This window comes from Rana temporaria, chromosome 4 (genome assembly GCF_905171775.1).
Source record: "Rana temporaria chromosome 4, aRanTem1.1, whole genome shotgun sequence".
NCBI classification, from domain to species: domain Eukaryota; kingdom Metazoa; phylum Chordata; class Amphibia; order Anura; family Ranidae; genus Rana; species Rana temporaria.
The window spans coordinates 242,942,541-242,969,367 of NC_053492.1; the positions used below are offsets into that span (position 1 = coordinate 242,942,541).

Sequence of the window (26,827 nt, forward strand, 5' to 3'; positions counted from 1 at the left end):
CGGCCCTGGAGCTTCGGACCGGGACCCACGGCTGGGTACTAGTACAGGACGTACCTGTACGTGGATGTGCCCAGCCGTGCCATTCTGCCGACGTATATGTGCAGGAGGCGGTCCTTAAGTGGTTAACCACTTCCCATCCCGGCTATTGTAGAATGACGGCCACAAGGTAGCTCTACAATGCCGGGAGGACATCATATGACGTCCTCGGGCCTCCCGGCTGCTGGGGGGCGGGCATGCCCGCCGCGCACTCAGATGCCGATGCGTGTGCACTGGACTGGATCTGCTCTGCACCACGATCACTGGACAGAATATCCTTAAATGGCTGAGTGCCATATACTCTCACCCAGCATAAGTCAGAATAAATGGCTTTTAACATTAAAGCTTTTAACTCTAATGCACTTAGTATGTGCTTTTCCTGTTTGTTTGTTTTTATGATACAGAATCCAGTAGTATGTTCTGACCAGGCCCAAAATTCAGGGTGGTATGGGTCTGCCAGATGTATTCAAATACAACAAAGTGACACATATGACTTGGATCTTAAGCTGCTGGGTTCTGAACCCAATCAAACAATGGGTTTAGGTTGAACAAACTTTCTCTGACTGAATCTTAGGAGTTCTGCCCTGACTGCAGTCAGAAACTTCCCATCAGTTTCTTAACCACTCAACGATTGGAGTAATGCTAGTGTTAGTGATATCATTCAGAACTTTGGTCTTATCGGAAACACATCCCTCTGGCTTTTATCGGGTCATTACACACCCAAAATTTACAACTGGATTCCAAGACATATCAACCCTCCGAGACCAGTAATACAGGGTGAGCCACTTCTTCCAAGAGGGCAATTGGTGGTCCCTGGCAAGAATTTGGTTAGTGTTTGTATCCCCTCTACCAATATGGAAAGAATTGCAACTGCAATATTTTATCACTGACTGCAAGGGTATATATTTTTGTTCCAGTCTGGAGTTAAAATTTAAAGCTAGTAATTTTTAAATCTTTGCATCAATATTGTATACTGCAGATGACATAAGAAATACAGAATAAGTTGCAACATAGTTACTTTAAAAAATTCTATTTTGTATGGCTTAAAAATGGGTTTCCAATGCCACTGTGTGTTTTTTTGTTGTTTTGTTTTTATGAGAAAAAGAAGAGGGTGCGCCTGAATCATCCTGACATAACCTTTCATCATGCAGCACTTGTAAAGGGATTGTTATGACTTACGGTATGGACTTTCTGACAGCACTTAGTTAGGATTCTGGCATTGCCTCAACATGACAAAATCCAAGCAACGAAGCATAAATTCAATAGAACCTGCTTCCCCCTGAACAGCATGTGTATAAATCACATAAAAAAAAAAAGGTGTACATTGTAACTAAAAACATTCCTGCTGTCCACTACAAACCGTACAAGACAAACAAAATATGAATACTTACATTGAACTTGACAATGTCGTATATCAAAAATCGAGGCACCACCTGTCCTTTCACTTTATCAATAATCATTTCCTTCAAAAACAAAAATAGGATTGTTACTTCATTATAGGTTCTTAGGTTGTTTTTTTTTTTTGCTTAAACAACTGAAACTAAACCTGTCATACGAGAAATAAGAGGCTGCCTGAGCATTTTCACCTTAAAATACAAGTTACAAGGCTGTAATGCTTATTTTTTGAGTCACTGATCTGGAACAAGTATGCAGGTCATGAAAGTCAGTGGCTTAAAGAAATGAAGTAAGAGCGAATGAGAAGTGGTCAAAGGCAGCTCCATATATCTCACTACCTCTTAACAAGTCGTTTTTAAACACTTCTGGGTTTGCAATAACCAGTGAATAAAATTTATAAGTTCAACAAATGAAACCAAGACAGTAGCATAAGGTTCAATGACGTTATCTTACAAATGTGGAAAATCAACATAATCTTAAAGGATAAATTCACTTTTAAAAAAAACATAATAAAATTGGAATTTTTTTTGCAGGTAAAGCAAATGTGCATTTTTTTTTTTGGAGCCTGTAAAGCATGGCACTAGCGATCAGTAGATCACTGGTGCCATGCAGGTCTCCTGCAGACCTGTCAGATTATCTATGTGCCCATACATCGCATTGGAGCAAGCAGATACACTGACAGGAAGAATCCATGAACTACCACGGCGCTGTGGTAGTCCCATGAGAACTACAAGCCGTTAGTCTCAAAGGATGTCAGGATTTGTAGTTCATTCACACAGAGTTGTGTAAATGAATGACGTGGACGTATGGGCAGAGGCCGCATGGACACCGATTTAAAAACTTCTCCCCGTACTGCTGTCCCTAAAAATGGGCGGAACATGTAACATGTTTCCAAAGGTGAAAATATCCTTTAAGCACATATTTTAAAATGTGTACATTTTTCATAGTATAGAGCAGCAAGCGGTATGTTTTGAACTTTTCCTTCAAACCCAGAAAGTGCTTAAATATAAAAAATAAATAAAAAAAACACATTTGTAGGGTGCCGTTAGATACATTTTGTCATCCTTACCAGACCAAGACAATTTCATATCATTTAAGGTGCCAGTACACTTTAGATTACTAGCTCAGGCGATAACCCGCTATCTCTGAAGTAGTGGAAAACAGCCTATAGCAAGTGTTCTAAGTGACCAAAATTATCACGCAGTTAAAAAAAGAAAAAAACATTGTCCAGTCAAGATTTTTAGAAGAAAGGCTTATGTTTTAATCAGAATAGGCAAGCCTATATTTTCTAGTTAATACCTAGAATCTGAAGTTATGGCACTAGGACTTTGAATTTATAAGTATGGTTTCCTCCCACACTCATGCTGGTAGGTTAATTGCCTCATGTCTAAATTGGCCCTAGTATGTGTATGTATGAATGTGTGTAAAGGACCTTAGATTGTTAGCTCCTTGAGGGCAGGGACTGATGTGAATGCACAACACATACAGTGTATATGTAACATGCTGTGTAAATTGATGGCACAATAGAAGAATCTAAAATAAAAAAAACTTCTGATAATGGAATTTTGGCATCACAGTAAAAATTGTCACATGTTTTACTGTCATTAAAGTATTGCTAAGGCCAAAACTTCTTACATAGTTACATAGTAGGCGAGGTTGAAAAAAGACACAAGTCCAACCTATGTGTGTGGTTATATGTCAGTTATACATTGTATATCCCTGTATGTTGTGGTCAGTTAGGTGCTCATCTAGTAGTTTCTTGAAACTATCGATGCTCGCCACTGAGACAGCCGCTTGCCGCTCTTACAGAATGTTAGCTGGGCTAAGCGTTTGACACTTGTGCTTGGAACACTATCACCATTAAGCTTGCAAGTTCTCCCTGTGTTTGTGTGGGTTTTCTCTGGAAACTCCAGGTTCCTCCAAAGTAAACTGGCTCCCTTCCAAATTGGCTGTGTATTTAAACATTGTGAAGAATTTTTTTTTTCAAATTCACAACACGGGCAGTGGGGTTTAAAGAAAAAGAAGACTCTTCTAAGTGCAAGAGGACTAAACAATTTTATTTAACCCAAGTAGGGCAACTCGCATGTATAAAATGCAAAACAGGCTCATCTGTAAAATCTCACAATTTTTAAAACGTGCGAGTGGTCCTACTTGGGCTTAATAAAATTGGACCTCCTACCAAGGCACTTTTCCTTTTCTCTTTTCCCATTGTGCATACAGAGTCTGCTTCTGCTCTTGGACAAGCGGATGAACTTTTGCTATTAGACTTTTACATATATAGACATTTGATAATTTTGTGAGGTTTACTTACCCGAGTGTGCCTACTATCTTTGTTGTTTTATTGCCTACAGGTAGAGGGTTGGTCTATGACAGAGATATGCAAATAGCAGACCTCCAGCTGTTGCAGAACTTCAAGTCCCATGAGGCATAGCAAGACTGACAGCCACAAGCATAACACCCAGAGGTAGAGGCATGATGGGACTTGTAGTTTTGCAACAGCTGGAGGTCCGCTAATTGCATATCCCTGGTCTATGAGAACAGAATTTTGGTAGGCTGCCAATTCTCCAATGTAACCAACCACCAGAATTTTCCAAACTCTTAGGTCTTGTCCATACTTAAATTATGTGGGAACATGAGCTATGTTCACGTGTTCCAGAAATGTACGAAAGCACGCTCTGTTTTTCTGGCAGGTGCAGTGCCATTTATTCTTAAAGTCACCCCAAATTCACCAACCACACCATGTGCACTAAATCACACCACAACACAGTGACTTATTGCCATGGGTTGTAGTACAATTCAATAAAGGGAAGGAAAAAAAGAAGGCGCCTGCACTTCTTTTGCGAGATTGTCAATCCTAAGGTAGCCTACTGAAATGAATGGGTTGCCCTAAATGTGACGCACCTTCGCACCTGCAGAGTTAAGTGGAACCTTAGAAACCACTAAAGCCGCAGTCTGAAGTCTGTTGTGATCTTTGAGGCTCTTACAGAATGAACAACATTACTATAAAAAATGGCTTGTTTTAAGGCTTGTTTACGGCTTGTTAAGAATATATAAACCGTTAAATGTCCTTTAACAGGTGCAGATAAAGTACATTAATAATTCAACTTTCAGTTCTCTATAAAATGCAATGTCAGGCTGAAATGATTTCCTGTTCCTCGTCTGATCAAGTTCTACCTTTTGGGAAGTGAGAGAGATATACACAATGAAACGCTCTGTCTTCCATACGCCATTAATAAAGAGAATTTAACAAGAGTGAATGAAACAAAAACAAAAAACTATGGCTGGTTATTGTATTTCTTTTATACTTTTCCTAAAAAGTCATGCGTTTTAAACTGCATGAACTAATTCTATGTCTGGTACATAATGTTGTATAGCACTTTAGAAGACGGTATTGATTAGAATTCTCTATGCTTTTCACTTAACCAATCTCAGATCCTCCTTGGGGACAGTCCACTCTAATTTTCCCTGCTTGATTATTTAACTCACATTAAAAGAAATAAACTGAAAACATGGCAAGTGCCACTAAATCATTACAACTGCACAGGCCTCGCAATCTAAATGAACAGAGTAGAGATTGTGTCATGTCCTGTAAATCTTGGCCATGAAACTACATACAAATTGCCTCTCTTTCACATTGAGATTAGACCTGGATACGGAATGAAGTTAAATTAGTTTGAACTTTAAGGCATTAAACCAACAGAGGACATTAAAGGTAAACCACAGTGAATTTGTAACTCAAGTAAACCTTTTGCGTTATTAATGTAACCCCTACCTGAACTAAATATTTGATGAGCCTTTCACATTATTTTGTGATGTTCCACATGTGGGATTATTGTATTTAAAATATAAATGTTTCATCTAGGGTGATCAGTATACCCCATAAAGTTAATTACCACATCAGCCTTACCCTATTCCAATATTATTCTTAAAGAGCACATTAGAAAAATAAATAAAATAAAACAGCCTAGGTTATGTTTCTGTGAACTAGTAATGCAGAAAGTCTGTTGTTTTTCTGTCCCCATATTAAATATGGCTTTCCCTATGTACATAGATAATTACATAAAAGTAGATCTTTTCTCTACATTGGTAAGATCATTTTTATTACATTTCTCATTCTATTATGATACAGGGGAGCAGTCAAGCCTACAATGTGACAGTATACACTAATTACTGCCAGAGAACCCCATGACTAACCAAACAACCAAGAAAGTGAACGCATGATATTAGCACATATTTTTACTACTAGAGGTGTTGGGAGAGGTGTAAAAATCAACCAACACCCCTGCATTCAATGCAACATGGCTCCATTTCTTTATGTGGATCTCTCCTAAGCTGCGTACACACTAAAGGCCCATCCACACGATAGAACTTTTTGAAAACAATTGTCCGACGGACATGTTTGATCGGACAATCCGACCGCAAGTATGCTCCATTGGACAAATGTTTTTGCTTTTTCAACGGACAAATGTTTGCTGTGAATGCTCTCAAACTTTTCGGCAACAAATGTCCAATGGAGGATAATCCGATCGTGTGTACTAAAGTCCAAAGTACAAACACGCATGCTCAGCACCAATGCTAATGATCAGACAATAGCAGAAATTGCCCAAAGGGTAGCGATAAAGAGCTGAAAAACCACATGATTTGGTGAAAGTTGGCTGAAAAAGTCCTGCCGTGTGTATGCATACCAAGTTCACGGCCAAAAAATCCACAGAAAAGTCAGATGGAAGTCCTATCGTGTGTATGAGGCTTTACTGACAGCTCCAATTGGAGCCGTTGTACTAACTAAGCAAGGTTAGTTCAGCGATCTCCCCCGCTAAGCTGTTGTATTTTGACAGGGGGGAACGCCGCCCCCACCACAACATTCCAATCACCGGTCTCTGCCATTGGCCGAGAAGGCTGATGGGGAGTTGGTCTTCCAGCACGGACAGTCTGACATACACACAGGCCAAATGAAAGCCTTTTTTTTTATTTATTTTTTAATCAACCATTGTCTCCTAAAATTCGGCCCTTGTGTACAGGGGCTTTAGGAAAGATGCCACAAAACTCAATTAATGTTATCACAGAAAATAGACCATACCTGCCCTTTAAGGCTCGATTCACATGTATGCAAATTGGATGCGTTTTGAACCATATCCAATTCGCATGACATATAAACCAGCAGCCTTCTCTATGGAGCTGGTTCACATATCTGCAAGCCAAGCGCGGTATATTTTTAAAAAGAGTCCCGTGTGTTTTTGGATGCAGCTTTTCACAGATTGGTGAACCTCTGCTCATCTTTCCGTCTCTCCAAGATGCACCTTTCATACCCAATCATGTTAATGACCTGTTGCCAATTAATCTAATTGGTTGCAAAATATCCTTCCATCTCTCCTTTGTTAGTACCACTTTGTCATCTTTTTGTTGCCCTGCCCCAACTTTTTTGAGATGTATTCCTGCCATTAATTTCAAAATGACCTTATTTTTTTTTTTTTTAATGGTACATTATCTCAGTTTTAGCATTTGATATGTTTTCTATTTTCTATTGTGAATTCAATATGGGTTTAAGAGATTTGCAAATCATTGCATTCTTTTTGTCTTGTAGATTTTACACAGCGTGCCAACTTTTTTGGAATTGTGGTTGTAATATTAGCAATGTCTAAAACCTGTCTCAAAGAAGACTATAGGTGAAATAACGGTTTGCTCCCAAGGCTCATACACACAGATCAGTTGTTTTTGGTGAAGGTATCACAGTAGGCACTTTCAGAATTTGTTTTTTTTAGGAATTATACAAGATCAGGTCTTTTTTTGGGTCTCACAACACTTCCTGCGCTGACTAGTGATATGCATAGTGCTGTCTTACAGCCTCTGTCCCTTTCCACATTAGACTGCTGGGATTTTGTTTTATGGGGGGGGGCAATAGGAGTCCTGACAGATAGGTGCTGGGATTGTTTTATTGGGGGGGGGAGGGCAATAGGAGTCCTGACAGATAGGTGCTGGGATTTTGTTTTATTGGGGGGGGGGGGGGGGGGCAATAGGAGTCCTGACAGATAGGTAGCAAGAGCTTCATGATTTGTTGATAACAGCCTGCTACTGACAGTAGGGGAGGATGTTATTGGTACAGATTACTACGGACACCAATCCTGGTATATCATATAGGCATTTGTTAACTGTCAGTTAACCCCATACAGCTTAAAATCCCAGGATTCTCAGGAGACACAGATGCAGTGTACAGCCCACTATAAGTAGCCTATCAAAATCTATGACAGGCTGAAATACGCAGCAAATGCACATGGTTCCAGGTAGTACACATGTTTAGGACTGTAGGCCCCGAAAACAGGAATTCTGAACATTAAAGTATACCTGCACTTTTCCTCAATAAATGCCAATTTGATACATTACCTAAAGACAAATCCTGTTTTGGGTCTGCCACTTTATTTACATACATTTTTGTTAAATGCATACAATTTCGGGAAAAAATGCAACATCCACAGTGAAAACTTTACCGGCCTTCGTAATAAGGTTGAAAAAGACCAAACTTAATCTGTTAAAAAGCTTAAAATGCAATTACAATCTTCAACAGTGCTGCCCTGCAAACATTTCTATCTGTTACTACTGGAATACTTGGACAGCATATGCTGCCTGTGGTATCTTGTGCAATGATTCAAAGTATTGATTGCATCAGTGTTACTTTAGCAGTCTCACTGCACCTTCAGGTTAATCAGTAATCAAATTGCAATAGCACACTTTGCAGTTTCCTTTACCATAAGGCTCCATGCACACTGAAGCCGATACAAGCTATAAAAAAACACCAGTAGCTTTGCAGGGAGCCTTTCAACGTTGTTTAGCGTTTTTGCAATAGCTTTAATCAGCGTTTTTCAGTGTAGCTTTTTTTTTTTCCAATGGATTAAAAAACGCAAAAAAACGCTGGCATCGGCGTTTGAGAGTTTTCCGGCATTTTCCAGCGTTTTGTGTTTTTGAGCGTTTTTTCCCGCCAAAAAACATCACTTTGAACGCAAATTTCGGGTGTTCAGAAAAAAGCCAATAAACTCCAAAGCTCAGGTGTGCATGGGCACATAGGCTAACATAGAGTTCAGTTTATGGGCTTTAAAGAAAAAAAAGCCAAAACGCCAATAAACTGCAGTTTATCAGCTTCAGTGTGCATGAAGCCTTAAGCAGAACAACAAATCATACACAGGCAGCTTTAAGCCCCTTGATGGCCCAAAAACCAAAATGCTCTCCGCCAATAATATAGTCTACCATAATACATACTTACCCCATCTAAAAGCGTGTTTGTCAAATGGACTCTCAGATCTTTGCGAAAGGGGAACTCAAGGTTAGATACATGAAATACTGAGTTGTCTCTGTCAATCATATACACTTCATTTTTTCCATCAATCAGCATCATATACCTGAAATCACAAGAAGAGAAATGCACCATTATTTTTTTATACAGGTAATCTACACAACTTAAATGCCTTAGGTCCTGAAAGTAAGAAACAGATTACCACTAAATAACATGAAGTTTATACCAATTTAAATGAATCCTACCATGACAAAAAAATAAAAAATAAAAAAAGAAGGTCGACACTGATGATCCTAATGTGATGCAGTTAGCAAACAGGGGGCGAACAGTAGCGTATTTTTTCGTGCTGGGAAACTATGAAGTTTCCCTGTGGCTGCAAATTTGGAAAAGGTGCAGGGACCTTTTCCCATGTTCCCCACAAGTACAGCAGTCCATTCAAATGGATAGGATGCTGTGCCCACACAAACCAGTATAGTGTGAACCTAGCCTCTTGCCTTGTTGTGTACTGACAACTAAGTATTTTTGCGAACTGTGCATTGTCAGCCTTTCCAATGTCTTTTTCTAAACATTAACCCTTAGGCCCCTTTCACATGGACAGATAGAATGGTGCTTTTTGCTGTGGATTTTACCGCAGCTAGAAGCACACAATGCTTTTCTTATGACACCCTTCACACACTACGGTTACCTGCGGTTTTGTGCGGATAGAAAAAATAGAACTGAAAGCGTCCAGCTGCGATGTCCCGCAGCCATCGGCACATAACAGCAGGTAACTGCAGTGCACTGTGTCAGCTGCGTTTGGTATGAATCTTGAGGGGGAACTCCACGCCAAATTTCAAATAAAAAACCAGCATGGGTTCCCCCCTACAGGAGCATACCAGGCCCTTGGGTCTGCTATGGGTATGCCGAACAAATGGCGTGAGGGTCCCCCCAAAAGCCATACCAGACCCGTATCCGAGCAGCAGCCCGGCCGGTCAGGAAACGGGGTGGTAGCGAGCCCCCCCTCCTTAACCGTGCCCTGGAGCCCCCCCCACCCCAAAGCACCTGTAACGGACCTATGAACTATTCTGAGCTCAAAGGGTTAATTGTAGAGTGACTTTTTCCACTGCTGAATGCCAATATTCCCTTTGCATAGCTGATGGACTCTCCTTTGTGTAGTAACAGCCTCCTGCCAGGTGTATGCTAACGTGATGATCTGTGAGTGTATATTGTTCTAAAGGTTAATTGAATTCTATTGAGAAAGGAATGTGCCCGGCCAGGTCATGTAAAGTAGATCTCGGTGCCGGAACGTCTAGAGACTGATTGATTCAAGGAGATCATTGTGTTTGAGTTCTGGTAATGAAGAAATGTTTATAATTAGCTCAAAGAAGGTGATTGAAGCTTCCCCACGGTGTGATGTGTGGGGACAGTTTGATTGTTCATGTGCCTTGAATACTGTATAAAATCTCAGAGTGAACCATTAAAAATCAGTCCTGCTTGACTCTGCAAATGTAGCCCGTCTCGTTTCTTGAAAGGGCGTTCGATGGGATATACCGGCGGTACCTGCATATCGCAGCTTGCCAGGGAAAAGGACTTCTCCAATGGCTGATACCCTCTCACTAGCCTGGGTAGCCGTTACATTGGTTGGCAGCGGTGGGATGGTCCTTTTATCCAAAGAGCAAGTGCTGAATGGAGTCGCAGTACGCCAGGCTGAAAAGACCCACACTAAAAGATCTATTGGAGAGTCGTGGTAGGAGCGCCAGCAACAGACCACGGAGGGAGCTGATAGCTGACCTGCTGGAGCTGGACGAAATGGATGGATCCATGGAAGGAACAGAGCCCCTTGCACCTGTCAGCGAGGAAGATGTAATTACTGGGATTGTACAGCGGAGATTATCCGTGTATCCAGAAACGTCCGTGGAACTAATCAACCAGCTGTTCCGGGAAGCAAGGGAGGAGATACAAACGAAGAGGGGACAAGAACTGGAACTGGTAAGAGCGAGACAGCCCATTACACATGCAGTTCCTACTCCCCCACCCGCGGCTACAGGAAAGAAAATACCGTTCACTGCATTTAAAGCTTTTGTAGAAAGTGAGGAGGAAAATCGATGGATATTTGGCGGATTTTGAGAGGCAGTGCTCACTACACCAGGTACCACCAGATCGGGCAAAGCCAATGAAGCCTTTCGGGCTCTCGCTCCAGAGGATATTTTACAATATCAGCAAGTTAAAAAGGCGCTGCTAACCCGATATGCCGCAACGCCAGAAGCCTACCGCCGGCGCTTCCGGGAGTCCAAGAAGAAGGCTGTGGACTCCCACATGGAATGGGCCAACCAGTTACAAAGGGTGGCATCCCTTTGGGTCCAAGGGTGCAAGGCCAACACCGGGGAGGAAGTATTGCAGCTGTTCCTAATGGAACATTTCTTCCAAGACCTGGCCGCAGACATACAAGACTGGGTACGAGATCGCCGTCCCGCTAACTTAAACGAGGCGGCTCGGCTAGCAGATGAGTACGCGGAGACAAGGAAAGTAAGCCAGGGTACTACGCGGCTGGCTCAGAAGGTAGAACCGCGTACTCCAACCGTCACCCCACGCCCAGAGTTTCGGGCTCCAGTCCCACCACGTCCTCAGGGGCCTAGCAACTACCCCCGGGATTCGCCTAGGGTGACGTGCCATCACTGCAGCGACACGGGACATATTGCTCGTTATTGCCCTTTGGGAGCTACAAATAACAACTGGAGATGCACAACACCCAACACAGAGGTCACTCCATCACGTCCCTCTGCGGCCCACTGCCTGGAGACCGAGGGGGGCCCTGAGGAATGTCTGGGAATTTGGTATGAGGCAGACCCAATACAAGCTGCCTCTCCGTATAACCGTCAGCATCACCGTCAGGAGGTACGGGTGAATGGACAAGTAGCACAAGGCCTAAGAGATTCCGGGACTACTATCACTCTGATTCAAAAACATCTGGTAAAGCCAGAGAACGTGTCCACTCGCACAGTTGCCGTCCGGGTCACAGGGGGAGCTGTATTTCGCGTACCCACCGCCCGGGTGCACTTAGACTGGGGAGCCGGGTCAGGAAAGACCACAGTTGGTATCATGGACAACCTACCTGCCGAGGTGGTGCTGGGCAACGACATTGGCCCTCTGACTTCGGCTTATTTACCTACACCTGCTTGGCCCGGGACCACCCGCGTTGCTGGAATCAACCCGCTTGCTGCTGAGAACCGGGTAAGACTACCTTCCCTGACATGTACTGTAGATCCGGCACAATATCAAAGTCTAAAATGGGAATGTGACAAGTTGGCCAGCGAGAAATCAGAGATGCAACGACACTATGTCATGTATTATGAGATGTCCCGTGGCTTGAACATTGAAATACACAAACAGGCGGAAATTGTCAAAAGATTAAATGGGATTTGCATCCAGGTGGTGCCCTATCTCTCCCAAGAGCATCAGCAACAGGTTTTGGGAGCCATTGAGAGAGCAAAGCAAGTGACTGTTCCAGAACTGAATGCTATTATTCACCGTCACCATCAGCTACCGACCTGGTAAGCCAATGGGAAGGCCGATGGACTGTCCAGGCAAACTGAACTTTTACCTTAACAGCAGACTGGACATCCCCAAGTTGACCCGAAAAGGATCAATCCGGGTCTGCCGGAGTGTTCCACAAAAGGGGAGTAGTGTAACGGACCTATGAACTATTCTGAGCTCAAAGGGTTAATTGTAGAGTGACTTTTTCCACTGCTGAATGCTAATATTCCCTTTGCATAGCTGATGGACTCTCCTTTGTGTAGTAACAGCCTCCTGCCAGGTGTATGCCAACGTGATGATCTGTGAGTGTATATTGTTCTAAAGGTTAATTGAATTCTATTTTATTTATTTATTTATAAAAATGCTTATTGGGAGCGCAGTCATTACCCAAAGGCCTCGATGCGCTCATAGAACCGACATATACAAATACAAACAGTCTCCTATTACTGTACGATAATTATATAAAACCACATACTAGCCATTTAAAAACTGAAGTACTAATATCTTACCCTAATTAGGACCATACACTTGAGAAAATAAAAAAGTTTTTAAAAACTTCCTAAATTTTATAAATCCGTCTCACATCTTATGTATAGAGGTAGAGAATTCCAGAATATTGATCCCTGCGCATCCAGTGTCCTCCCTCCACATGTAGTCTTTCTAAACCTGGGGACAGTCAAATTGACCTGATTAGCAGATCTCAACGCTCTGTTGGGAACATAACAGGTACATTTTTCTTGTAGATACCCTGGGCCTATCTTATGGATAGCTTTGTGGACGATACAACCCACTTTGAACAAAACCCGTTCAGCAACCGGTAACCAATGCAGGGCTTTCAGAGACGGTGTAATATGCTCCCGACGACCCACACTATTGAGAAAGGAATGTGCCCGGCCAGGTCATGTTAAGTAGATCTCGGTGCCGGAACGTCTAGAGACTGATTGATTCAAGGAGATCATTGTGTTTGAGTTCTGGTAATGAAGAAATGTTTATAATTAGCTCAAAGAAGGTGATTGAAGCTTCCCCACGGTGTGATGTGTGGGTGGGGACAGTTTGATTGTTCATGTGCCTTGAATACTGTATAAAATCTCAGAGTGAACCATTAAAAATCAGTCCTGCTTGACTCTGCAAACGTAGCCCGTCTCGTTTCTTGAAAGGGCGTTCGATGGGATATACCGTCGCTACCTGCATATCGCAGCTTGCCAGGGAAAAGGACTTCTCCAACGGCTGATACCCTCTCACTAGCCTGGGTAGCCGTTACAGCACCCTTTCCCCATGTTGATGAGGACAGGGCTTCTTCCCGACAACCCTGGCCCTTGGTTGTCGGGGTCTGCGGGTGGGGAGCTTATCGGAATCCGGGAGCCCCCTTTAATAAAAATTCAGCTTCCGGCACTGCGTCGCTTTAACTGACAGTCGTGCGACGTGGCTCCCAAACAAAATTTACGTCCTTTTTTTCTCACAAATAGAGCTTTCTTTTGGTGGTATTTGATCGCCTGTGCGGTTTTTATTTTTTTGGCTATAAACAAAAAAAGAGCGTAAATTTAGAAAAAAAAAAAACACACAATATTTTAAACTTTTTGCTAGAATAAATATCCAATTTTTTAAAAAAAAACATTTTTTTTATCTCCGTTTAGGCCGATACGTATTCTTCTACATATTTTTGGTAAAAAAATCAAATCGCAATAACCGTATAGTGACTGGTTTGCGCAAAAGTTATATTGCCTACAAAATAGGGGACATATTTTATTTTTTTTATTTTTTTTACTAGGAATGGCGGCGATCTGCGATTTTCTTTTCGTGACTGCGACATTATAGCGGACACATCGGACACTTTTGACACATTTTTGGGACCATTCACATTTATACAGTGAACAGTGCTATAAATATGCATTGATTACTGTATAAATGTGACTGGCAGGGAAGGGGTTAACCACTAGGGGGCGGGGAAGGGGTTAAATGTGTAGCCTAGTCAGTGTTCCAACTGTAGGGGGAGGGGGGTGACTGGGGGAGGTGACCGATCTGTGTCCCTATGTACAAGGGACACAGCATTGGTCTCCTCTCCCTGACAGGACGTGGAGCTCTGTGTTTACACACAGAGCTCCACGTTCCTGGTCAGTTACTGGGCAATCGCGGGTGCCCAGCGGCCATCGTGGCCGCCGGGCACACGCACAGTGTTCTCAGTAACTCCCCTTACTCATTCACCTAGGGTGGGGGGGCCGGATCTGGGGGCCACCTTATTAAAGGCCGGATCTGGGGCTCCCGGATTGCGATAAGCTCCCCGCCCGCAGACCCCGACAACCAACGGCCAGGGTTGTCGGGAAAAGGCCCTGTCCTCATCAACATGAGGACAGGGTGCTTTGGGGTGGGGGGGCCGCAGGGCACACCCAGGAAACATACTAACCCCTTCCTCACCCCCTAGTGTTAACCCCTTCCCTGCCAGTGGCATTTTTATAGTAATCAATGCATTTTTATAGCACTGATCGCTATAAAAATGTCAATTGTCCCAAAAATGTGTCAAAAGTGTCCACCATAATGTCGCAGTACCGATAAAAATCGCTAAATGCCGCCATTAGTAGTAAAAAAAAAAAAAAGATTAATAAAAATGCCATAAAACTACCCCCTATTTTGTAAACGCTATAACTTTTGCGCAAACCAAACGCTTATTGAGATTTTTTTTATGACAAATATGAAGAAGAATACGTATTGGCCTGAACTGAGGAAAAAAAATGTTTTTTTATATATTGTTGGGGGATATTTATTATAGCAAAAAATATTTTTTTTTTCAAAATTGTCTCTCTATTTTTGTTTATAGCGCAAAAACTAAAAACCGCAGAGGTAATCAAATACCACCAAAAGAAAGCTCTATTTGTGGGAAAAAAGGACGCCAATTTTGTTTGGGAGCCACGTCGCACGACCGCGCAATTGTCAGTTAAAGCGACGCAGTGCCGAATCGCAAAAAGTGGCCCGGTCATTGAGCAGCAATATAGTCCGGGGCTGAAGTGGTTAATAAAAAGTTTACATACATCACATTTTACTTCAATTAGGACCAATATTAATGTGTCGTATGGATAGAGCATGGAAAGGGAATCCCAGTGGAACCTCAAAGGTCTTTCCAGATCCTTTGGGGTTCCCTCAAATAATACAGTCCCTCAAACGACTGACAATAATGCTGACTGTTTATGCTTCCCCCCCAAACTAAGTTTTAGTATAATATAGTATAATATAGTATTTTGGGGATACAAGTAATTGTCTAGCAAAAAATACCTATTTTTAGTGTCAAAAAAGATTTAGTCTTTAAAATAGAAGTATGTTTTTTTTTTTTGTCCCAGCATACTTACCTAGGTGGATGCTGCATCTGTCCCCCGCCACCTCTTCACGGAGAATGGAGCCACCGAACATCACCGATGGCTCAGTTCTCACCTCCCTGATAGGAGAGCTGCTGTCAGTCAGCATCTCTCCAGCTGTGTCAGCGGCTCACAGAGGTTGAGACTGCCATCAGTCCAGGCACCTGACAGATCCAGACTTCCTAAGTCAGGATGACCCACTGCCTCGACTGATTCTGGTGATGTCAGCGGAGAGTGGACTTCAGACTGCTCTCCGCTGAAAACGGGTCACAGGAGTGCAAAACTAGTTGCAGTCCTGTGACCCAGAGGAAAAGCCCAGCCCAAAAAGCTCAGGCTGGACTTCAAGTGGTTAAACTGACTTAATTTACAGATGGAAGTTCATTCCTTTGATCTAAACAGGGGTCTCCAAACCCCCGGCCCGCGGGCCACATCGGGCCCGCTTGTGTGTTTTATCCGGCCCACAGTGTAAACAAAGCCGCCCATGCTGCCACGCTGTTTTTTTTTGTTTGTTTGCTTTTTAAACAAGAGAAGCCGCGTCGTTTTTTAACAGCAGCTGCTGGCTTGGACCACCGAGGCGCGGCACCTCCCCTCTTCCCGCCTGCTGTTTGAAGTTACGATCCTTCCATGAGTGACGTCACAGGCACGGCACCTCCCCTCTTCCCGCCCGCTGCTACACTCGTGAAAGGATCGTTCAAACAGCGGGCGGGAAGAGGGGAGGTGCCGCGCATGTGACGTCACTTGTGGAAGAATTGTAACTTCAAACAGTGGGCGGGAAGAGGGGAGGTGCCATGCCTCGGAGATGGGAGCTGCAGAAGAGCTGAAGTCCACTAGTACAGAGGTAAGAGGCTGATCATATTACTGATAAGCACACTACAGGGGAGATTGGCACATTACTGGCTGATGGAGATATTATTACTGGGTACATTACTGTGCTGATGGGAACACTGCTGATGGGGACACCGGCGTCGCCGTCAGCAATGGGTCACTGCTGATGGGGACACCACTGAAGGGGACACTCATGAGGACACTGCTGATGGGGACATGGGGTCACTGCTGATGGGGACACTGATAAGGACACCGCTGATGGAGACACCTGTGTCCCCATCAGCATTGTCCCCATCAATCAGCGTGCACATCAGATACATACAGGGTTTTTTTCGGCCCCCAAATACTTGTAAAATCTACAATGTGGCCCTCGTGTTGAAAAGTTTGGAGACCCTTGATCTAAAAGAACCAAAAATACATAGTTTCTCTTTATCGCTCTTGACAAACATTTGCCAGCTGAGTTTTTTTTTCCTTTTGACAGCTCTACTCTGCACTTGTTTAACATGAATCGGGGGAAATGCTGTATTAAGATCGTGAGGGGGGGGGGGGTTGAATCGTGATAACGTTTTTTTTAACAATTACCGTGCAGCGCTAATATCTGGTATAGGATGGTGCCAATCCAAGATGGTGACTAAGGCTGCATTCACACCTGAGCGTAGCGTTTTTTACCGCGACAAAACGCAGCGTTTTTACCGCGATTTGCCGCGTCAAAACGCAGCGTTTTTTACCGCAATTTTTTACAGGTCTAGGGTCACCAATGTAAAACGCCCAAACGCCCAAATTCGAGCGGCAAAAAAGGGTCCAGAACTTGTTTGGGCTTCAGCGTCAGGCGTTTTGTAGTGGAGATGGTTATCTCCATAGAGAATAATGTATTTTTTCCCCTCTAGCGTTTTGGGGCGTCGCGCTTCAGGCGACAAAACGCTCAGGTGTGAATGCAGCCTTACTGAACAAAATCATCTCATGCCTATGGAAACTTTATATCATGATGATCGGTGACTTTTTTTTTTTAAATGAAGCAAGCATACAATGAAATTGAGTAAAGTTTTTATTTTTGTATTAAACCAAATTTCCAAAGAAAATGACTGTCTGGAACATATCTGCCTTAATGATTTCCAATTTAACAGCATGGCATAGTGACCCTTTGTTCTTGATATGGGGAGATACTTTATTAAGGCATTAAAGCAGCCTAGAAACTGCAACTGCAGAGAAAAAACAAACCAGAGATACTGAGATATAGTGGAACAGACCCTTCACATGTAATTCTAGGAAATGAAGCAGAACAAACACCTCTTGTAACCAAAAAGAAAAGATTATTAAAACAAAACAGCTGGAGCACAGAATCGCCCATTAGAGACTTTCTAAAATGCTCCTGTATAATAGGGAGAGAAAAAAGGATCAGGTTGGAAAGATTTTCGGGTCCTTATTATATTGACTTGACATAGCTTAAAATCCTTTTCCTTTGATAATGATTAACAAGTTCAAATTCTCTACTTAATGTCTATAATTAAACCATCCATTGAGCATTTTCACGGCATCCTATAATTTTCTATGCCAAGTTTTTTGTTATCTGTTTCCACCGCCTTCAGAAATAGATACAAGCAAATGCCAGCAAATCTGTCCCATCTCTTACAGTTTGTCTACAATTTAGAAGAGAAGATCACAACTGAAGCCTTCAATGTGATCACTGAAGCAATGTCATGCTCAAAATAGTTATTCCATAAGATCACTTTTTTATATTTTTCAACAAAAATTCAATGTTTGGCCATTCTTTGCCCTTATCTACTGATGGGTGACTACATTAATTGAACTAGAAGTTATGTCCATTCACAAACGGAAGACAAGAATTGCCATCTCTTACAATTCTAACCATCTTAACATTCATGTTTGTAAACAAGATGTTGGCTTGAATTTGGTAGTGAATTTAAATCTGCTAGTACATCTAACACTTCCCCAGATTAAAAATGCTGCTGTCCACATGCCCTGTTGCTCCTTCATCCAGAGTACTCAAGGCACTCTAATAGAGGAGGTGCATTATTTGCCAGATCACCAGATGAAAACAGGGGGAAAAGCCTAATAAACAAACAAAAAAAAAAAAAAACACACAAATGCAGCCACACCTAATGATTGGTAATCTGCGGTAGATTACATTTTTAGTTTTGAGTTTAATACCACTTTAACCACTAGCCATGCGGCGGCCGACTATTTACGGGCGCAAGATGTCTCTAATCTGCCGGGAGGCCGTCAATAGACGGCCTCTGCCCGCTCGCCGCCGGCGGCACGTGTGTGCGCCCGCCGAGTCACACAGGTGCCGATGCGCGTGCCTGGCGGCCGCGATGTCCGCCAGGCACCCGCGATCGGCAGTCACAGAGACAGGGACGTGGATCTCTGTGTGTAATCACAGAGATCCACGTCCTGTTAGGGAGAGGAGACCAATGGTATGTCCCTTGTACATAGGGACAACCATTGGTCACCTCCCCCAGTCACCGCCCTCTCCCCACAGTAAGAATCACCTAGCAGGGAACATATTTAACCCCTTGATCGCCCCCCAGTGTTTAACCCCTTCCCTGCCAGTCACATTTATACAGTAATCAGTGCATTTTTATAGTACGGTTCGCTGGATAAATGTGAATGGTCCCAAAAATGTGTCAAAAGTGTCCGATGTGTCCGCCGTAATATCGCAGTTGTGACAAAAATCTAGTAAAAAAAATCTAAATAAAAAAAAAGTAATAATTCTATCCCCTATTTTGTAGGCGTTATAACGTTTGCGCAAACCAATCACTATAGGCTTATTGCGATTTGTTTACCAAAAATATGTAGAAGAATACGTATCAGACTAAACTGAAAAAGAAAAAAAATTTTTTTTTTAAATGGGATATATATTATTGCAAAAAAAGTAAAAAATATTGTGTTTTTGTTCAAAATTTACGCCCTATTTGTGTTTATTGCGCAAAAAATAAAAACCGCAGAGGTGATCAAATACCACTAAAAGAAAGCTATATTTGTGGGGGGGGGGGGGGGGGGAAGGACGTCAAATTTGTTTGGGAGCCACGTCACAGGACCGCACAATTGTCATTCAAAGCGTGACAGTGCCGAAAGCTGAAATTTCGCCTAGGCAGGAAGGGGGTATATGTGCCCAGTAAGAAAGTGGTTAGTGATGTATTCTCAAATACAGAACTGCATTAACCTGTCATCTAATTAGCTGTCAGAAGTCCAGCTTCATGAAGAAAGCATTTTTCTTACAAATGAGCCATTTATTTTCCCAAGCTTTAACCTAAAGTTTCTCACTTAATTTAAAAGTGTGTTTGGTGGTGGTGTCTGCATCTTTGTTTTAGAGGGGGGTGGAGGATAAAAAACAAAAAAATGTAAATAAAAAAACACACACACACACACACAAAATCAGAGCAGTCTCTCCAAAGGAAACACAAACAGCAAATTAAATCTGTCAGATTGTAATCTTCACCATTTCTATCCTTAAGCCCTGTACACACGATCGGATATCTGATGGAATCTAATCCGATGGATTTTTTCGTCGGATATCCAATGAAGCTGACTTTCATCAATCTTGCCTACACACCATCGGTCTTGATTCTGATCGATGGACTTCCACACAATCGTTTTTTTTCTATCGTTTTTTTTTTTATCCATAGGAAATTTTTAAAACATGTTCTATTTTTTTCCACCGATGGAAAACAAACCGATGGGGCCCACACACGATCGTTTTTTTTCATCAGACAAACCCATCGTGTGTGTACAGGGCTTTACTGCGAAAAAGAGGAATTTTGGCTTACACGTAAATAACGTATAAGGGCTCCTATAGGTTTTGAGCACTCATTTTTTTTGGCCTGGAAACTCTCCTCCATGTTAGGCAATGTGCACTATGGATTTTTCAGGAGTTTACAAGCATATATTCTTGCAGGCAGAAAAAAAACCACCAAACTCGCATTTTTGAGAGGAGCCTTCAGGAAATAAGCAAATAAGATGCCCAAGTGCCCAAAATGTGCGAAAAAGTATGAACAAGCATGAAAAAGCTCAAAGAAGCTCAAAAACACACAAAAAAAAAGTGCAGAGAGGGTTTGTGAAAAAACGCTTATGCTCAAAAAAGCTTAACCACTTCCATACCAGGCACTTACGCACCTTCCCGCCCAAGCCAATTTTCAGCTTTCAGCACTGTCGCAATTTGAATGACAATTGCGCGGTCGTGCTACACTGTACCCAAATTAAATTTTTATCATTTTGTTCCCACAAATAGAGCTTTCTTTTGGTGGTATTTGATCACCTCTGCAATTTTTATTTTTTGCGCAAATATTTTTTTTTTTGTAAATAAGCAAGTTGTCTTCTTCAATTATGGGCACTGATATGGCGGCACTGGTGGGCACTGATGAGGTGGCACTGGTGGGCACCAATGAGGTGGCACTGGTGGGCACTGATAGGCAGCGCTGGTATGCTGCACTGATGGGAACTCATAGGCGGCACTGATGGGCACTCATAGGCACACTGGGCACTTATTGGCGGCACTGATGGGCACTCATGGGTGGCACAGATGGGCACTGATAGGTGGGCACTGGGCATAGATGGGCACTAAGAGGTGGCACTGATGGACACTGGGTGGCACTGAGGGGTGGTGCTGATGGCATTGCTGGGCACAGTCAGTGCCCATTTGTGGGCACTGATTGGCATCGATTGCATTCAAAACATTTTTTTGTTATTGTTTTTTTTTCATATATATCTATTTGTGCTCTATTGAGGGGGGGCTGCGCTGATAAACAATCAGCGCGAACCCCCCGTCTAGGAGAGCCGCCGATTGGCTCTCCTCTACTCACGTCTGTCAGACACGAGTGAGGAAGAGCCGGTCAACGGCTCTTCCGGTTTACATCGTGATCAGCTGTGATTGGACACGGCAGATCACGTGGTAAAGAGCCTCCGCCGGAGGCTCTTTACCGGGATCGGAGATGCGGGGTGTCAGACTGACACCCCGCATCACCGATCGCTGCGCGCCCCCAATAGACATCCAGTCAGGATGTCACAACCACTTCCCGGACGTCAATCTCCTATTGACCAGGCGGGAAGTAGTTAAAGAAGCTCAAAAGAGTGCAAAATTACCCAAAAAAGCGCAGGCTTCTTCAAGCTGAAATAAAAGATCAAATGCCTGTAAAAGCAGCTGTTTTTGGAGCTGCATTGTACATGAGCACTAATGGAAGATAATACAGGACACAGGCAAAGACTATTTGGGTTGCGCCGATCCAGAAACACTGCTTCGATGCCAGCATTAGAAGACAGTGAGGCCTGACTACAAAAGAAGTAATAAAAAAAAATAAAAAAAACTAGTTAAGCTAAGAGTGGTTTTCGCACTTCAGACACTAGCGCAAAACCAAGGACTCACAAAGTGGGGTATGGATGGGGGGGGGGGGGGGTGCTGCATCAGCGTGTCCTCTAAAGCTTTGCCAGTGTCCCATCACATGAAGGTACACACCTATAGTCCATGAATATTCTACCTGTACTGTATGACTAAAATAAAATGTTTTGGATGTAATTGGGTTTAAAAAATCTTTAAGTCTGTAAATAAATAAAATATTTGACTCAACAAATAGCTGGTATGTAACATGTTAATCGAGGAAAAGCGAGCTTCCATTAACAGCTTTTAGGATAGATGTTTTGTGAGTCACATTTAATAAACAGGCATTATTAATTCTATCAGGAAGCTTCAATCAAACTTTTTCAAGGTTTATACAAGATGTACTGGCATGCGCATCATCAAGGTACAGCACAGGTGCATTCCTTTTACAAGGGCAGTTCTTAATAAAAAAAAAACACTTCACGTACAAATTTTTTCATATAGGTATTTAGGAAATACTTTTTCCACAGTTACCAAATGACAAACTCTACTGTATGCATACAGTACATAAAAAAAAAACAGAACACTGATGCAGATTTTTATTTAAAAACACACAAGTGTCACAAAAGACGGCATTTGAAACCAATCAAGGAGGATAATTTGGCAGTTATTCTAGACCATCCTCACAGTGGTAGCATTTAATAATAATCAATTATAATCACTGCCCTTCTGAAGGCTCAAGCTACTGCTGCTTAAATAGGGCGTTTATCAGTATAGTATCAGACATTTCTCTTTCAAAAAAAATCAATTGCACTTATCTGAAACATATCTAATGTTCTAACCAGATTGATCCCAGAGAAATTCATCTTTCAAAAAAGCAAGTTGAGATGTCAATAGTTCTTCAAACTTATTAGGAGAATATATCAAGTTATGAACTTTACAAGCTCAAAGGCTCTTTAAAGTATACCTGTATTGCACACACGTCTACTAAACAAAAATCAATACTGAATACTAAGCATTGTAAGTTAGCAGATTGAACCTGCACCTTAGAGGAGTGATGGCGAAAAAAAGACCAAGTGGTCCATAGAGTCTGCCTTTTATTTATTTTGTGCAAGTATGGATCTAGGTTTGTTCCATGAATACATAAATCCACTTTCCGATGACTCACTACATCTACGGAAAGGCTGTTCCCAAGCACCAACTACTTAATAAGTAAAAATTACTTTGTACAGTTAGTTGTGAACTTTCACTCTGCTACTTTAAGGTCACGTGCCTGTGTTCTTGATCTTAAATTTCAAAATTGAAAATGCTGACATCCTGAACCACGTTACACCCTTTAAGTGGTTCTAAAGGCAGAAGGTGAAAAACCTTCTGGGTGCAGCTCCCCTTATAAAACTTACTTGAGCCCCATCAAGATCCAGCAATGTGCATGAGAGCAGCGGATCTCCCGAGTCTTTTTCTCCTCATTGGCTCCTGCTGCTGTCAATCACCGCCAGTGAGGAGAGAGCGGGGCCAGACAGGTTGGTCTGAGTAATTCAGAAAACTGCTACTGGGATTTTCACACACAACCATTTCTAGGGTTTTAAGGATATTCCAAAAAAGAGAAAATATCCAGTTAGCGGGAGTTGTGTGGATAAAAATGCCTTGTTGATGTCAGAGGTAAGGAGAGAATGGGCAGACTGGTTCAAGTTGATAGAAAAGCAACAGGAACCCAAATAAGCACTTATTACAACCAAGGTATGCAGAATATCATCTCTGAATGCACAACACATTGAATCTTGAAGAAGACGGGCTACAGCAGCAGAGGACCACACCGAGTGTCACTCCTGTCAGCAAAGAACAGGAAACTGAAGCTACAATTTGCACAGACTCACCAAAATTGGACAATAGAAGATTCAAAAAACATTGCCTGGTCTGATGAGCCTCAATGGTAGCTGCAAAATTCAGATGGTAGGGTCAGAATTTGGCATAAACATGAAAGCATGGATCCATTCTGCCTTGTATATACAGTTCAGGTTGGTGGTGTAATGGTGTGGGGGATATTTTCTTGGCACACTTTGGGCCCCTTAGTACCAATTGAGCATCGTTTAAATGCCACGGTCCACCTAAATATTGTTGCTGACCATGTCCATCCCTTTATGACTACAGTGTACCCATCTTCTGATGGCTCCTTCCAGCAGGATAATACACCAAGTCACAAAAATCAAATCATCTCACTACTGGTTTCTTAAACATGACAATGAGTTCACTGTACTCCAATGGCCTCCACAGTCACCAGATCTCAATCCAATAGCGCGCCTTTGGGAAGTGGTGGAACAGGAGATTCGCCTCATGGACGTGCAGCCAACAAATCTACAGCGATGCTGCAAACTGCGTCATTTTGGATAGAGTAAGGGAGGGTTGGAACCCCTATCATATTTTTTTTCCCCATCATCTGTGTCCCATTGCAGAGATTTCCCTTCACTTCCTCTCCCAAAGCCAAATTCCTTGGGGACCCCCAGGTCATCCAAACTAGTGTCCCCATTGAAAGATTTCCCCTCTTTTTTGGGGACAACCCAAAATGTGGGACTTTCTTTTACTTTCGCTTTCAATGATAATGGTAAACAGGACAACTAGAGAGGGCGAATCTCCATAATGGGGCACAAACAGCAATACAAACTGATCAGCATTCTAATCCCTTTGCACCCTATTCAAAACAAAAAAATTTAAATAAAAAATTAAGAAAAAAGCTTTGCCTTTAGTTATACTTTAAAGTAGTTGTAAACCCTAGGACAAAAAAAAACTGCTACTACTAGCTCATTATGAATTACTTACCTCAGATCAAAGCCCCTGCAGCAAATTGTACACTCTCCGGCGGCCGACATCGCTCCCGGAGTTACTTCCGGGTATCGCGGGCATCGGCACATGCAAATACAAGGGATATCGCCTTAACCGCTCAGGTTTAGGAGATATCTAGGGTAGCTAAAGGTAGGCCTTATTATAGGCTTACATGTAGCAAAAAGTGTGTTGTAAGGGTTTACAACCACTTTAACCTTATTTACAGTGACACTGAAAAATTATCTGAAAGAAGCGAATGTCCTAATTTTCTTGAATCAGTCAAATACTCAAAAAAGGTCTCTTGCCACAGATTCTATATTACTTTATTGTTAGCTTGCTACCTGACTTTATCAAGTTCATAAATGCAGTCTCAGAGCTCATCTATAACAACACTATTTGTACATACATGTACAAGCTTAGCTGGGGACCGAAGGTACAATGGCAGAAAAGGCAACTAACAATACTCGTAATCCAACTAGAAGACATCTACAGGCTTCCTGAGTCAGTGCTTATCTGCACAATAAGGAACAAGAAAAAGGTTAATCAAGTAAGAGATTATATTTAAGGATACAAGTAAAGAGAACATTGTTCATTATGTGCACATACTGCCATTTACAGAGGTTCAGCAGAGGCCTGCCACTTACTGATGTTATGCAGTCTTTTTCCATTAAACAGTTATTGAAAAATGTAATGTATTTTTCTGCTCTAATCCTTCCATACAAGTGATCCCTTCTATTTTCTGCTAACTTCTGTAGAAATATAACACATACTGTACATTTGTCTCTTAGCTTTTCATCTTTCGGAAAAAGGAAGAATGTCTTCTGCTATGCAAATCCTAGCTTTCAATCCTCAGAATATTTCCACTGCATATCCACTATTAATATTGATGGACACACAAAAAGAAAAAAAAAAGAAGCAGAACTTAAAAAGCACCTTTCTGCTACATATGCCAATAGTTTCTAAAGTATATGTCATTTATAAATCATCTATAGGCAAGAGTATACCATATACTGTAAAGAATAGTGATAAGCTTGCGCTCGGGTAGTGCAATGATGCTCAGCTGCTACTCCAGAAGTATTACTGACACCACAATGTAAGGCTTCTTTCACACTATGGATTGTATGTCCGTTTTATAATATCCGTATTACACCTATTAACGGACGTTTATTAACGGATTTAATAACGGATACATATTTTACCATTCTTCCTTTATTGAAAACGGATAATGTTTATCCGTATATATCCGTATACATCCGTTATATCATTCCTTTCTAACGTCCGTTAATAAAAAACATTTCACCCTTTCTTAAAGTCCAGCTCCAGAAGTCGTATGGATATTCAGGGGAACCCCGCCGTCAATTTAAAACAAAAATGACGTGCGGTTCCCGGTAAATATCCATAACCAGACCCTTCAGGTCTGGTATGGATATTCAGGGGAACCCCGCCGTCAATTTAAAACAAAAATGACGTGCGGTTCCCCCTAAATATCCATAACCAGACCCATTATCCGAGCACGTTGACCTGGCTGGCCGCAGAAAAGAGGGGGGGACAGAGTGCGGCCCCCTCTCTCTCCTGAACCGCACCAGGCCACATGCCCTCAACATGGGGAGGATGTCCCCATGTTGATGGGGACAAGGGTCTCATCCCCACAACCCTTGCCCGGTGGTTGTGGGGGTATGCGGGCGGGAGGTTTATCAGAATCTGGAAGACCCCTTTAACAAAGGGGACCCCCAGATCCTGACCCCCCCCCCCCTGTGTGAAATGGTAATGGGGTACACTGTACCTCTACCATTTCACGAAGGAAGTAAAAAGTATTGTAAAAAAAACACACTGACACAAAAGAATAAAGTCCTTTATTAAAAAAAAAAAAAAAAAAAAAAACTCCAGCGCTGAAAAATCCACTCGTTCCCGGCTTCCTGCGTTGTCCTGATCCAGCGACGGGTGCGGGTGATCTCCCGCGATGAGAAGATCCAGCGTCGGGTGATCTCCGCTCCGGCGATGTGAAGATCCATCCATCTGGCGCAGCAGCATCCCGGACCTCCTCTCACCGCTGGGCACAGCCCAGCGAATGAGCGGCTGAAGCTGTGACATTTCTTATATAGAGGAGGCAGAGCCACCCATCACGTGACCCTGCCCCCTCTGACGTACCTCTGCTACGTCACTGGGGAAGACCAAGAAGAGGAAAGACCACCCAAGGGTTGTGGGTAGGGTTGTCCCGATACCACTTTTTTAGGACCGAGTACGAGTACGGATACTTTTTTTCAAGTAGTCGCCGATACCGAA

At 42.5% G+C, this 26,827-nt stretch overlaps 1 protein-coding gene across 1 annotated transcript in view; it reads right to left on the bottom strand.

Annotated features, from left to right (window-relative positions):
- The window catches only part of RNGTT (RNA guanylyltransferase and 5'-phosphatase), a 400,898-nt gene that overhangs the window by 227,594 nt on the left and 146,477 nt on the right, over window positions 1-26,827 (bottom strand). Inside the window, exons 9-10 of the mRNA XM_040350086.1 lie at window positions 8,684-8,819; window positions 1,428-1,499 (exon numbers count right to left, since the gene is read on the bottom strand). Coding sequence (XP_040206020.1) covers window positions 1,428-1,499; window positions 8,684-8,819 — 208 coding nt within the window. The remainder of the gene's footprint in view (window positions 1-1,427; window positions 1,500-8,683; window positions 8,820-26,827) is intronic.